A 14472-nucleotide genomic window follows, 5' to 3' on the forward strand; every position below is an offset into this window, starting at 1 on the left:
GTAATGAGTCATATTCTCTCAGCCTTTCATATGTTGTTTTGTCTAAAAAGTGACCACTAACACCAGCTGTACTCACTGTTGTGACTCTGGTGTTTCAATTAATTCAATTAATTAAAAGGAGACATGCATTCATTTTTATTCACTGCAGCTCAGCAAGGAAACACTGTTCAAAGAAAAACACAAAGAGGGAATTTTATACTTAAAAAGACAGACATTGCTCACACAAATACAAGGATATGGCTCTATAGAGCTCAACTAAAGCTCTATAGTGAACAAACAAACAGGATCATCGACATACATTACAATAGTTACATTCAGATGAAGAATAATACTGCTAGTAAAACAATAAACTTAAGTTGTCCAAAAGCATGCAATTGTACTTAAAAGAGATATTTTTATTTTATGTTGAGATTTAAGTTTTCTGCCTGATAAACTTTTAAAGGAAGGAGAATATCTCTCCAAATGATTGGTGAAAGGGTATAGTGTTTAATAATTATGTTGACATGCATTCAGACCAACACAAGTGAATTAATCCCCACTGGCTCAGCAGTATATAAAGTAATATCCATATATAAAATATATAGATACATAGATTTAAATTGGCCCCACATTTACCAGCTGCAATATTAAAGTGATGTACACATTAATGCATCGATAATCAAAATTTGTACTTTTACTTTTGGTACTTACAGTATATTTTGATGCTTAAGTTTATTTAACTGAATATTTCCGCACTGTGTTGTTACTACTTTTACGTAAGTAAAAGATCCGACTACTTCTTCCACTGTTGTGTGGGTTGGATATAAGTTGGCCTTTTGCTCAGAGCTTTGTGGGTATTGGGCGAACCCTCAAATGGATTGGTCTCGTGGGAAAATTCTTGTGTTGGAAACTCCCTGTAAGAGTCCATCTCTCTCTCTCTTTCTTTGATTAAAGTGTGAATGAATGCTGACGAATTTAAACAAATATATTAACATTGTGCCTGGGAGTCTGTCATCAAAGGCCATCTGTCTTGAAATCCTCCTACATGTTTTAAATTGTGTTTGTAGTCAGTTTAGCTCATGGCCAGGTTAGTTTTACCTGCCAGTTAACTGCTAACAGAGCCTGACTGTCTCTCCTCCAGGTTTCACCCACAAAACCAAAGTCCTGCAGTGTGAGAACTTGGCCATCTTCAACGAGGTCAGTAACCTGTCCACTGTGGACACATCCAGACCAATCAGAACCCACAACAGGGCGATGATGTCATCATTTTAGGCAGTCAGTTACTCTAATGTCCACTTGATGCTGCTGTCATAAGACTGTGTTGAAGTGAATGGGAGAAACCCCCAACTTCTGTCCATAAATACAGTTTTTACACAACAAATTCAGCTCTGAGGAGATCAGTGACCTTCTGATGTGAAGTTTACAGACGGGTCAGTTCAGGTAGAAGAAACTGTGAGGACGATGAGCTGCTGACATTTAAGATCACACAACCTTCATCTTATTTATCCTGCATATATGTGTGACTTATATTAGGTAGCTGCAGTTGTTTGTCCACTTCAGATTGAAACTATTTTGATGGAGTTGATAAGGAACAGTACCACTCCTAAAGAACACACACACACAGCCTCTCCTTCAACACACACACACACACACCTACAGCTGACTTGATTGTGTTTTGTTCTACTGCACTCTCTGTTCCTGGTGGAGCTCCTGGGGGAAACACACACACACACACACACACACACACACACACACACACACACACACACACACACACACACAAACAATTACAAACTTATGCCAGAATTACCAAACTATGGTCGGTCCACCACTTTGGTCCAGACTGAAATGTCTCGACAACTATTAGATGGATTGCTATTAAATTTCAAACAGATATTTATGATCCGCAGAGGATGGACTCTAATATCTTTGATGATTTTCTTAAATTCCAATTCATCCAATACTTTAGTTTCTGAGTAAATACCTACACAACTAAAGGCATTCCCATCAGCCTCAGCCTCAGGCTTCTTTATGTGAAGTGCTAATTAGCAAATATTAGCATGCTAACATTATAAACTAACATGGTGAACATTGTAAATATCATACCTGCTAAAGTCTGCATGTTAACATTGTCATTGTGAACATGTTAGGATGCTGACATAAGCATTTAGCTGAAAACAATGCTGTGCCAAAGTAATTATAAATTGAATTTGTATAGCGCTTTTCACAAAGCTTAAAGTACTGCCTCACAGAGACATGGCAGCAGACTCAGGCGTAGGAAAGCAGCCCGTTAGCAGAGCAGCAGCAGTTTCTGTCCTCTTTCTGTGTTTACACACAGTCACTGTAGTTATGTATGTAAAAATGCAAGAAAATAGACTCCAGATGTAAAAACACAGATGTTGGCGATTGTATCCATTCAGTTAGGCACATGTCTGAGGCACTTGTAGGCCTATTCCAGACTCAGAATACTAAGTAAATATAGTGCACTATAGTTTATAGGGATTGTTAAACAAGTCTACAGTGGATAAAAAGTGGAGGTGTCACCAAAGTCATTACAAATCATGCAGAAGGGGACATGGATGTGTGTGTAACAAATTTCACAAGAATGCATCCAATAAATTTTAATATATATTTCGCAAGATGAGTGAAACTGCTGCCTGTTGGTGGCGCTGGAGGTCACCAGAGTCATTAGGATTCATGACTGTCTGAACCAAAGTTCATGGAAACCCGTCCAATAGTTGTTAAGATATTTCAGTCTGGATCGTAATGGTGCACTGATATTGCCACCGATAGAGCCACATCACTTCTATGAATGCACCATCCCTATCTAGACATATGAACCACACAACACAAAGTTGAATTGATTTGTTGTTGAAGGGCTGGGTTTTATGAAATATGTGTTATATTACAAGGTCAGTGTGATTTTGAAACAGCTACTCATGGGTATTGTAGTGTTTACAGCCATGAAAACATTTACCTTATCATCAGAAACAAAGTCTACAGTTTGACTCAATGATCAGAGTTCTGAGTTTCAGGTTCTCTTACCATGTGATTTTACAAAAGGGTGAAGATATTTATTGAACCGCAGCCGCCACCCGCTTCACTACATCACCACCTGTTTGTTGACATAAACACTGTAGACACGTCAGATAATGTTACAGTAACCTCTGTGTGACGTGAACACTGTATTGAGTATCTGAGTTATATTTCTCAGTGCAGCTACTGAGTCAGGCTGGTGTTTGTTCTTCAGGTGTGACCAGGTGTGCGTGTGTGTGTGTGTGTGTGTGTGTGTGTGCATAAACCTTGCACATGGTGATTAATGGTTGTGGTGGAAAATGTCTAGCTTCAAGACATAAGCAGGCTCTTCCTTCCAGTAGTTTGAGTTTTTCGGTGTTGTAAATAGAAGTTGACCTGACCTGACCATGTCTGAACAGATACCATCTCCCCTCATGTATGATGATATGTTATCATGTCGTGACTGATGTTCTGTACTAAAGCAATGTAATGACACTTTGCTGAAGCTGAGAAAAAGATGTTTTGTGAAATGTATTCGTGTCCCAAAGGTTAAGAATAACTTTCATGATCAAAACTTTTTTCTGTTGTTTCAGTTTTTACTTGTTTTACCTTTTTAGGTCATTTTAGAGCATAAATTAATAAATAAAGCAATGTGTGTGTGTTTGTGTGTGTGTGTGTGTGTGTGTGTGTGTGTGTGCAGCATTTCCAGTGGCCTCACTATGGTAAAGTGATCAGCGATGAAGTTTTGTCCATCAGTGTTTACAACTGCAGTAAAGTTTTCTCCAACAGGTAAAACACGCACATACACACATACGCGCACACACAACAAATTGTTTTTTTATTGCTTATACTAAATGTGTGCATATGTGTGTTTGTTTGCGTTTGTGTGTGTGTGTGTGTGTGTGTGTGTGTGTAGACTGCTTGGTAAGCTGGTTGTCAGTCTCCAGCATGTTGTTACCACGGGGAGGCTGTTACTACGGGAACCACTAATAGATGCGAACTACAGCCTGACGGATGTAAGGGCACACGCACTCAACCACACACATAGAATTGAATGCATTGCTGTAGATTGTAGTGTTATGTGTTGTTTTTGGAAGTATTTAACTACTAACATAAACATTATACTGTATAACAGTACATGGACCATTTTTCTGCAAATTGAGCTCATTTACTTTTGATATTTTAAGTACAACTTGCTTATAATACTTTTTTATTTTACTTATGTAAGGGTTTGAATGAAGTTGAGCACAATGTAATTTTGCTACTTTGACTGAAGTAAAGGATCTTAACACTTCTTCCACCATTGTATAAGAGATTACTGACTTTGTGCTCCTCTCTCTCTCTACAGATCTATATAGAGTTGGATATTCGGTATCATCCCGTTGAGGGAACAGCAGGAAGCTGGCAGGGACACGACTTCCTGAAAGACGAAGACAGCGATGAGTAAGATCCTGTCCACACTGTACCGGAAACATCTTTTCCATTAACCCGTAAAAACATCAGTATCTGGTTGTAGTCTAGATGAAGAAAACAGAACATTACAGCTTCCAGTAGCACATTAAATGAGCACTCTCAGCCTTTATTTAAATCTTCTTGTTTCCTGTTTTGTCCAGAGTCATATGAGAAGATCTCTGTGTCCAGCACAGAGATGCAACCACCAGTTAGTGTTAGGCCAATCCTAATGTTGCTCCTAATGTTGCTCCTAAATTTGTCTAATGCAAGTTAGACAGTAAATGTTACTTCAAAGTGCGGGATACTTCCGGTCGGCTCGGAGGCATTGCGAGGCTACCCAGCCGACCAATCAAACCATGATTTGGTCGGCATTTTTGAGGAGGTGCACGTCAGGTGACGGCGTAGTCTCTGCGTAGCCTCTGCGTAGCCCCGTAGCCTATGCCGTCAATTTGACGCAGAAGTATAAATTGCACTTCTGGCGTGCGCTCTTTTGGATGTACGCACACATACACACACACTCCAACTTCTCACTGCTCTGCATTATCAACTGTCGCGTGTATAGTAATGCACAAGTAGCCTATGTTCCTATTGCTTAGGCTATTTAGAATATAATCAATACAACCAGTGCTTAAGCTAATTTGTAAATTATTAGTTGCCGGAGCGCCTGAAATGTGCCATCCTCAGAAAATAATTAGGCCTAATTAATAATTTACGATCAAATAATTACTTAGGCCTATTTAAACGCATGGCGTACCTGCACATTGTTTTAATAGGTGATCAGAAACCATTATTAGCTACCAAATCTAATAGTAAATTTCCATCCATTAGACTTACCCTAATGTTGTGTAAGGGCGCTGTGATGGAGCGCACTTTAGAGGTGCTGGAGTGGCACTCAAGAACAATATTTTGCACAGAAGCCTATATTTGCTCTGCGCATATAAGGGCACATTGAAAGGAGAGAAGTTAAATGAGCCCGAGCCCGCCTGAGCCCAATCTATCCAAAAAGAAATTGACCCGAACCCAGCCCGAATCGACCCAGCATGTTGGGCCACGTCGGGACCCACAGTCTATATCGGGACCCGACGGGCTTGCAGACCTCCATACAGAGGAGGGGGCATGTGTTAGCAAAACAGAGGGACAAAGTGATAGGGCCGAGTGATAGAAGTGTTAATTGTTAATTAACAATAAAAAAGCTATGAGAAAGGTTTATTTGCACAATAATAAAACCTGCAATGCAATGGAAATATAGAAGAAACCTCTGCGTAGTTCAAAAAAGTAACTTAAGCATAAAATAATAATAAGCTACTGATTACTGCATTATATTTTATTATATTTTTATATTGTGAATTGTCACTTGCCACCTGAATTTTGTGCTTCCCTTTATAAAAAATAAAGACTTTTCCTCCATAAATTGGTGCAGAAAATGTCTCCAGAATGCAATTAAGTGTTTAATGCTTAAAATCTTCTGGAGGAGGACCCCCAGACCCCGATTTTTTGTCCCAGTCCAGCCCTGTCTACTTGTATAATTTAATTACTACCTACATTTATTTATCTACTTTAAATTTTGTGCATTTAATTGGATGCTTATTTATTTATTGAGCATTTATTTATTTATGTATTTATTTCTGAATTTGTCAGGATCAGTCCTCCATACTAGTCCAACACTGAGCTGCAGCACACCTCTCCCCTCCAAACACTAGCTACCCTCCAGTCAGTCAATGGACATAAAGTTGTTACTGTGATGCAGAGACAGAGCTCAGTTAAAACTTTATGGATGAAAAGTACTTTTGTTAGGTTAATAACTCACCACTCTGAAACTCTTGCGCCAGAGTTTGCCGACTGGAAATATGGACTATAAAAAATCGTTTTCCTTGTAACATTGTGTATTCGGTATCCATTAGCAAGCAGCTAGAGCTTTTAGCCTTGAAGCTGGAGTTTGCATTGGGGCAAACAATGACGGTCGTAGGTTGCTATAGACCACCCTCAGCAAGTACTGAGGCTCTTTGCTCTTCAAATCATCATCTATCGAGCACTGAACTGTTTTTAACTAATGCTCCACACAAATTCTCAGATATAGGTGTGTTTGCAAATGACCTGAGTGATCATTGTACAATTACAGCAGTTAGGAATGCTAAAATCCCAAAACAGAGGCCTCGGATTATTTTCAAAAGGAATATGAAGCATTTCTGTGAACAAGCCTTTTCACATGACCTTTTTCATTTTGACTGGAACAGAATCTTTCTTATAGATGAAGTAGAATTGTCCTGGAACTACTTTTATGATGGTTTTCTTAGGATCATAGATAAACATGCCCCTCTACGCAAATTTAGAGTTAAAGGCCGAAACAATCCCTGGTTTTCGCCTGAGATTTCCTACCTTCTCAAGGATAGGGATGCTGCCTGGTCAAGGGCCAGGAAATCAAAGACTGATGCTGATTGGGTCTACTTTCGGCAACTGAGAAATAGGCTTACATCTCTCATTAAAAAGTCAAAATCAGAGTATTTCCTTAGTAAAACTACAAAAAATCTAAAAAATCCAAGCAAGTTCAGGAAATCATTAAAGCCTCCTTTGGAATCATTAGTTGTAGTGAAATAGCCCCTCATGTTATGATTGATTCCAGCAAGGTGACTGATAAACCAACAATGTTAGCTTGCTTTAATGAGCACTTTATTTCTTCAGGATCCTTATTTGAATCCTCATGCCTTCCTTCTTCTGGCCCCAGTGCGCAGGAGCACCCCTCTGACCCATGCTTACCTCCTGACAAACTATTTTATATTTCTCCTCTATCAGTTTCTAAAGTTCATAGAGTTCTTAGACACAACAAAGTCTGCTGGTCCTGATAAACTTGATCCCTTCTTTCTAAATGTAGCAGCTGACTTCATTGCAGAGCCTCTATCTGATATCTTTAATTTAACATTTATTGAAAATGACAGTATGGAAAGTATGGAAGTCAGCCCATGTTACACCCCTACTAAAAGGGGGTGATCCCTCTATTTAAACAACTATAGGCCTATTTTCAAGCTGTGTGTTTTAGCCAAGCTCCTTGAACGCTTGGTTGGTGAGCAGCTAAAGGAATTCTTAAATTCAAATGATGTCTTATCCCCCTTTCAATCTGTTTTTAGGAAACAACACAGCACCATATCTGCAGCATTGAAAATGATAAATGATATTGTTGGGGCACTGGATTACAAGAAAATGTGCGCTGCACTTCATATATCATTCAAAAGCTTTTGATACAGTTGATCACTGCATTCTGGTAAATAGACTACTGAGCATTGGCCTGTCTAAGCATTTAATAGATTGGTTTGCAAATTATCTGTCAGGGAGAACCCAAAGTGTTCAGATGGCTGGCTCTTTCTCTTCCTTTTTGCCCATTTCCAAGGGGGTTCCTCAAGGCTCAGTACTTGGGCCCATATTGTTTTCAATTTATATAAACAATCTTTGTTATAATCTATCGAATGCTATGTATCATTTTTTGCTGATGACACTGTTTTTACTGTACTGCATCATCTACTGCACAAGCCCTTGATCTTTTGCAGTCTGCTTTCAATATTGTTCAGAGCTGTTTGAAACAGCTTAAGTTGGTCTTAAATGCAGAAAAGTCCAAAGTAATGGTATTCACAAACTCAAGACAACTTCCAGTTACTACTTCAAGCATCTCAACTTTTGAAGGAAATGAAATTGAGTTAGTTAACAGTTATAAATATTTAGGTATAATCATTGATGGTAAACTGTGTTTCAGAACTCATATTAGCAACCTGTTCTCGAAGCTCAAGATAAAGCTTGGCTTTCTCTACAGATCAAAATCATGCTTATCCATTCGTACTGGAAAATACCTGGTGACGGCCACTTTTCTTCCGATATTAGATTATGGTGATCTGATATATATGAATGCTTCTGCCCAATGCCTACAGAAATTGGATGTTGTGTATCATTGTGCATTGCGTTTTTTTTCACTGGCTGTAATTATAGGACACATGATTGTACCCTTTACTATAAAGCTAAATGGCCCTCTCTCTTAAGTTACACTCATTGGCTGTGTTTCATCTATAAGGCACTTCTTGGACTAGCTCCTACCAATTTGAGTATCTTTTTAACAAGTACTCATGGCCATTATGGATTACATTCAAAGGACGTCCTACACTTGGTGGTCCCCCGTGTCCGAACAGAATTAGGTAAAAAAGCCTTCATGTTTGCTGTAACTTCTGCTTGGAACCTTCTTCAGAACTTATTGAAATTGACTGCCTTTATTCCTTATAGAAATTTTGTTTCAACTCTGAAGGATATGGAGCAGGTGAACATTGGTCAGTGTTGCTGTTTATAAAGTTGTATTCTGCCTTATTCAAGACAGGGGCTTGTCTTATACTGTATGTATGTGTACTTGATGTCTTTTATATGTTGTAAACTGTTCTTTATGTCCCTAAATCCCTAAATAGGATTTTGAACCTGAAAATTAGCATTATACCACCTCTTTAAAGTACCTCAAGTGCCTCAGCAGTATCTGCCTCACTTGACATCTCTCATAATTTGTGATTTACTTAACAATATTGTGGAGTGAGCAATAAGAAAGAAAAGGGATTTTAGAGACCACAGTAACCTCTTGGAAATATACAGCATTGAGGACATCGCTCGTAACTGAATTCCTCCCGAAGGTTGGGAAAGTGAAGAGAGCTATGCGGTTTGATGCAGTTGCTTTGTCAGCCATGTTTTTTAATTTGAAATAAGTTGTAATTTACTCAGAATTTATAGTTAATATTAATATAAATATGAGGGTTTCGGCATTTAGTGTGTTAGACCTCTAGCTCTGGCCAGACTGAACAAATGATTCATTCATTTCATTTTGTTTCTCTTCCTTCATTCATCCTCAGATCAGCTCTGGTCATCAGGAATGAGGCATTTGATGACCCTGAAAGGTGAGAATTTACATGACTCACATATTAATCCTCTCTGTTGGAGCTATACTGGCACTGATACAGATGAATCTATGAAAACTTAATATCACCAACCAAAATACTGGACATGCCCAAGTATCAGTCTGAACACGATTCTCATTGGCTGTAACCAATAGTCTATAGGAATCATCTGACTTTGATGTACATTCAAGTTACAGTCTGAGATTTTGATAAAATTCTTCCACTTAGAGGTTTGTCACTCTTCTTTATGAAAAGATCTCTTAGTGGAGGTGATGAATTTTTTTTTTTCATTTTTCAACAACAATAACCAACAACTACAACAAAAATTTATAAAGCCTTTTGTGGCTCCAGAGTGAGCACACAGAGTATTTGGGGTTACCATTCATTACTCTCTCTCTCTCTCTCTCTCTCTCTCTCTCTCTCTCTCTCTCTCTCTCCCCCCTGTCAGTCAGCAGACTGTCGTTCGCCCAGGTCAGCTGGACAGAGAGGCTCGGCGTTTGGGGCGGAGCTTGGTCCAGACTGGGGATGAAGATGACGACGATGACGATGATTATGATGATGACCTGTTGGACATGGATGCTTCCAACATCATCTTCACTCCTCTGCCAAGGTCTGGTTACCTTATTGTCTGTCTGTCTGTTTATTTACCTGGATTATGTCAAGTCATCTACAATGGAGCAGCTGTCAACAATGTGTGTGCGTGTTTTTGTGTGTGTGTGTGTGTGTGTGTAGTCGTTGCAGGCCGCTGACCAAAAGTGTTGCTGCGGGGACCCCCAGAGTCCAGAGCTTCCAGGTGAGTTCATTCATTCATCCATTTTTGACCGCTCCTCCAGGTTCATGTTTCAGTTTCCAGACATCCTTTTCTTCAGCAAGCTCCCGTCAGCTTTACGGAACATTATAACAACAAAAACTCACAAGTTAGAGTTTAATTGATGATCGTAGTGAAGCATTTGGGAGTCTCATTTCCAGCAGCCTGACCAATACTTGGAGCACAACAACTTTTCTGATGATCCTAAAGGGGAGATGAAGGCAGACCTGCCAGTCATTCAGAAGAAACCATGAAGAAGTTTTACATCACTGAAGTGTGTGTGTGTGTGTGTGTGTGTGTGTGTGTTCATTCAGGTGAATGTAAACATCCTGGAGGCTCAGAAACTGGTTGGAGTGAACATCAACCCTGCAGTTTTCATCAGAATGGGAAATCAGAAAAAACACACAGTGACACAGAAATCAACCAACTGCCCCTTCTACAACGAGGTACAGCAGAGATAATACAGAACAATACAGTAGAATAATTCAGAACACAGCACAGTACTACATTAGAATACAGTGCAGTCCAGCAGAATTCATTAGAATACAATGATTTGGAAAACAGTACTGTAAAGTCCAATATATTGGAATGCGGTACAGTAGAATAAAGTACAGTGGAATACGCTAGAATACAGTGCAGTACATTAAAGTACAGTAGAATACAATACAATAGACAACAATACAATACAGTAGAATCATTTGCAATATAGTACTGTACAGTAGACTACATTAGAACACAGTACAGCAGAATACACTACTGTACAGTGAACTACATTAGAATACAGTACAGTATCGTAGAATACTTTACAGTAGAGTAGGCCTACAGTACAGCAGAATACAGTACGGTAGAGTATAATACCTTAGAATACAGTGCAGTAGAATACAGTACAGGACGGTTGAATACATTACAACTTGGTAGAATACATTAGAGTATACTATAGTAGAATACATTACACTAGAGTACAGTACAGTAGAATCCAGTACAGTACAGTAGAATACATTACAGTATACTACAGTAAAGTCAAACACAGCTGTTTATGTCCTTTCCTCTTTCAGAACTTCCAGTTTGAGTTTGAGGAGGCCCCACAAATCCTCTTCGATAAAGTCATAGAGATAAAGGTCAGTTCCACTATTTAATTGTTTTTCTTCACTTCTGTTTCTACTTCCGTTGCCATGGTGAGAGTCCTGGGCGTGGCCAAAGTGATCACCTGTAATGTTGCCTCTTCTCAGGTGTTCCACAGGCGAACTCTGGCCTTCCTGATGACCCACATTGGAAGCTTTAAGATTGACATTGCCACCGTGTACAACCAGCCAGGTACCATTACCGCTCACACTGCAGCTCTCTGATCAAAATACTGCAGTACTCACTGACCTCTCTGCACCTCCAGACCACCGCTTCTACCAGAAGTGGGCTCCTCTCACCGACCCGGCAGACACTAGGTCAGGGATCAAGGGTTACGTCAAGGCCAGCCTCAGTGTGCTGGTGAAGGGAGAGGCTCTGAGCATGCTCAGTCTGCCACCATCCTCCTCGACTGGAGCCAGTGAGGACATAGAAAAGTCAGTAACAACCCATTGTAATGCATTGTCATATGAATCATCACTATAATCATATAAATTAAACAAGAACCGTGTTCGGACGCTCTGTTTTTCTTGCAGGAACCTGCTGCTTCCTCGTGGTATGGCTTCTGAGCGTCCGTGGGCTCGTTTCCGTGTCCAGATCTACAAGGCAGAAGGTCTGCCCACCATGGAGGCGGGGCTAATGGCCAAGATGTCAAAGGTCACTGACCGGACGGTCTTCATTGATCCCTACGTAAAGGTGACCTTCGCTGGACAACAGGTACTCAGACATGTGTATACAAGTTTTGTAACAGATATTCTCCTCCAGCAGCCCACATGAAGAACCTTTTGAGGAACTCAGAAACTTTCAATAGCTGGAACCAGGGACTAAATTTAAATCCTGTGTGATAGATGCAAAGCCAGTTCAGATTGTCTAATAGTTCAGGATCTTTCCAGGTGGAGCTTGCAGGTCTGGATGTTGCTGATTGATCAAAATACAGACTGAGCTGGTGCTTTAGCTTACTGGGTGACTCTAATATAAATATAAAGATGAGGGGTGAACTATTTCTGGAGGTTTATTAACATCAAAGACAAAGTAAAGCTTTTCTGTTTGTGTGTTTTGAGACAAAGAGAGAGAGGGAGAGCTACTGTCAGGAGAGATAGAGAGTGAATGACGGTGAAGACCTACTGGAAGCAAACAAATCGCACGTCACCTCTCTCACTTCAGACTCAATGCTGCGGGCGTGTCAATACTGGCAAGCTAGTTCATTAGCAAACATCTAATAAATAATTTTCAACTTTCAATTCAATTTTTAACAATTTATGTGGCTTTGTACCTGTAATCTTGGAGGCAAAGGACATAAAAAGAGGGTCCCAGAAACTATAATAACAATAATCTTCTGCACAGCTGGTAAAGACTAAACGTTCTGACCCACCAGTGCTTCACTTCCTCGTTGTCAGGATTCTGGTAAATGACCGTCATCTGGGAAAGTTTGCCTCATCTGCATAAATAAACAACATATCAACTTTTGACCCTTAACTTTTTTCTCTTCTCTGGTCAGTTCTACGTTTCAAAGTCCCATAGAAAATGAATCGCAGTGGTTGAAGAAGTACTCAGACCTTTTACTTAAAAGTAAAAGTATTAATACCACAGAGTAGAAATACACTGTTAGTAAGTAAAAACATGCATTCCAAATCTTACTTAAGTACAAAAGTATCATCATCAAAATACATAAAGTACCATAAGTAAAAGTAAAGTGGATTCTAATAATTATGTGTACATAACTTTAATGTTGCAGCTGGTAAAGGTACAGCTATGTTTAAGTACTGGAGTTTTATCTTATTCTGTAATATTTAATTATTGTTTATTTGTAAAATATATATGTTAATGTTAATCTAAATCTGCAAGGTAAAGTTGTCAAATAAATGTAGTAAAGTAGAAGTATAAAGTAGCAGAAAATAGAAATATTAAAGTAAAGTACAAGCACCTCAAAATTGTACTTAAGTTAAATATTAGAGTAAATGTACTTGATGTATTGGAACAAACTATGTCTACAACTACTGCGCACCACTCGGTGGGTCTTCATGGTGAGAAAACAGCTAGTGAGTGAATAAAAGCGAGGGAGTGCTGATGACAATGAAGTGATAAAGAGAAATAGAACTTTATTTGCTGATTTGAAATTGTCTAATCTTCATGGTTCTTCAGATGAGGTGGATACACAAACAGGAATACGCAAAGGGGACTTTTTATTACTAGTTTAGTTTCATAGTTCTTGGAACTTTCTGGTAAAAAAAATGCTTATTGTCTTTTGATACTGCAACTATCTGAAATGTTCTTATCATACTGTGGTAAAACATGTAGGGAAACAGCTTAAAGAACTCCACCATAATATGTAGTTAAAGTTTAGCTCAGTTTTGGGGAAATATAGTACCGCATTAACTAATCTGTTTGGTGACATCATTTCAGAGTAAACATAACACATCAAGAAGCTGCTTTTCTTGATCAGTCAAGAGATAACGAACAAATAAGCTTTAAGAGGGAATTAACTTGAACTCAGGTAGCAAGCGGTAAAATAAATTACAGCTATGTGAAGTGACTTAAAAAAACTTTATAGGTAAAACATATATTACTCACAAGACTAACAACATGCACTCATCTAATAATAGACACACAAACCACCCTACAAGACTGTTTTTTTATGTGTGTGCATATGCAGGGGGAGACGTCGGTCGCCAGCGCCACCAGCTGTCCAGTTTGGAACGAGGAGATCTCCTTCATTGAGCAGTTTCCTCCTCTGGCTCAACGAATCAGAGTCCAGATCCTTGATGATGCCAAGATGGGAGACATCGCCCTGGCAACGCACTTCCTGGACCTGCAGCAGATTTCTGACCCCACCAGGAACGGTACAACCCTGTTTACATGCTCAGTGATGCTATTCACAGTAGTTTTTTGTTTTTTTAACTTCAATGGTACTCTACTGAACATCACCTGCAGAGAAAGGTCTTTATCGGACACAGGCCTTTATTTATATATTTAATTTATTGTATAAATATGTTTTTATTTTTATTCCCATTTCAGTATGAAAATACTGAGATATTCCTCCCTTTCCTGGTAGGCTTTTAATGTGTTAGAGTTTAACTGACAGTAGCTTAACAGAGACCAAAAGTGGTGGAATCAGTGAGTTAATGTTCAAAATAGAAAATGTTTTTAATGGAATTGTATAACATGACTGTTGTACTGATGAAGTCG

At 39.1% G+C, this 14472-nt stretch overlaps 1 protein-coding gene across 1 annotated transcript in view; it reads left to right on the forward strand.

Moving 5' to 3' along the window:
* The window catches only part of fer1l4 (fer-1 like family member 4), a 39488-nt gene that overhangs the window by 1647 nt on the left and 23369 nt on the right, over positions 1-14472 (forward strand). The window contains exons 2-14 of the mRNA XM_038696134.1: positions 1121-1176; positions 3695-3783; positions 3911-4010; positions 4343-4437; positions 9315-9359; positions 9808-9969; positions 10092-10152; positions 10482-10613; positions 11223-11285; positions 11397-11481; positions 11555-11723; positions 11823-12003; positions 13940-14126. Of these exons, the coding sequence (XP_038552062.1) occupies positions 1121-1176; positions 3695-3783; positions 3911-4010; positions 4343-4437; positions 9315-9359; positions 9808-9969; positions 10092-10152; positions 10482-10613; positions 11223-11285; positions 11397-11481; positions 11555-11723; positions 11823-12003; positions 13940-14126 (1425 nt within the window). The remainder of the gene's footprint in view (positions 1-1120; positions 1177-3694; positions 3784-3910; positions 4011-4342; positions 4438-9314; positions 9360-9807; positions 9970-10091; positions 10153-10481; positions 10614-11222; positions 11286-11396; positions 11482-11554; positions 11724-11822; positions 12004-13939; positions 14127-14472) is intronic.

Source organism: Micropterus salmoides, unplaced genomic scaffold (genome assembly GCF_014851395.1).
Source record: "Micropterus salmoides isolate LMB-PRFRI ecotype aquatic unplaced genomic scaffold, ASM1485139v1 Ms_hic_scaffold_4, whole genome shotgun sequence".
Classification (NCBI taxonomy): Eukaryota; Metazoa; Chordata; class Actinopteri; order Centrarchiformes; family Centrarchidae; genus Micropterus; species Micropterus salmoides.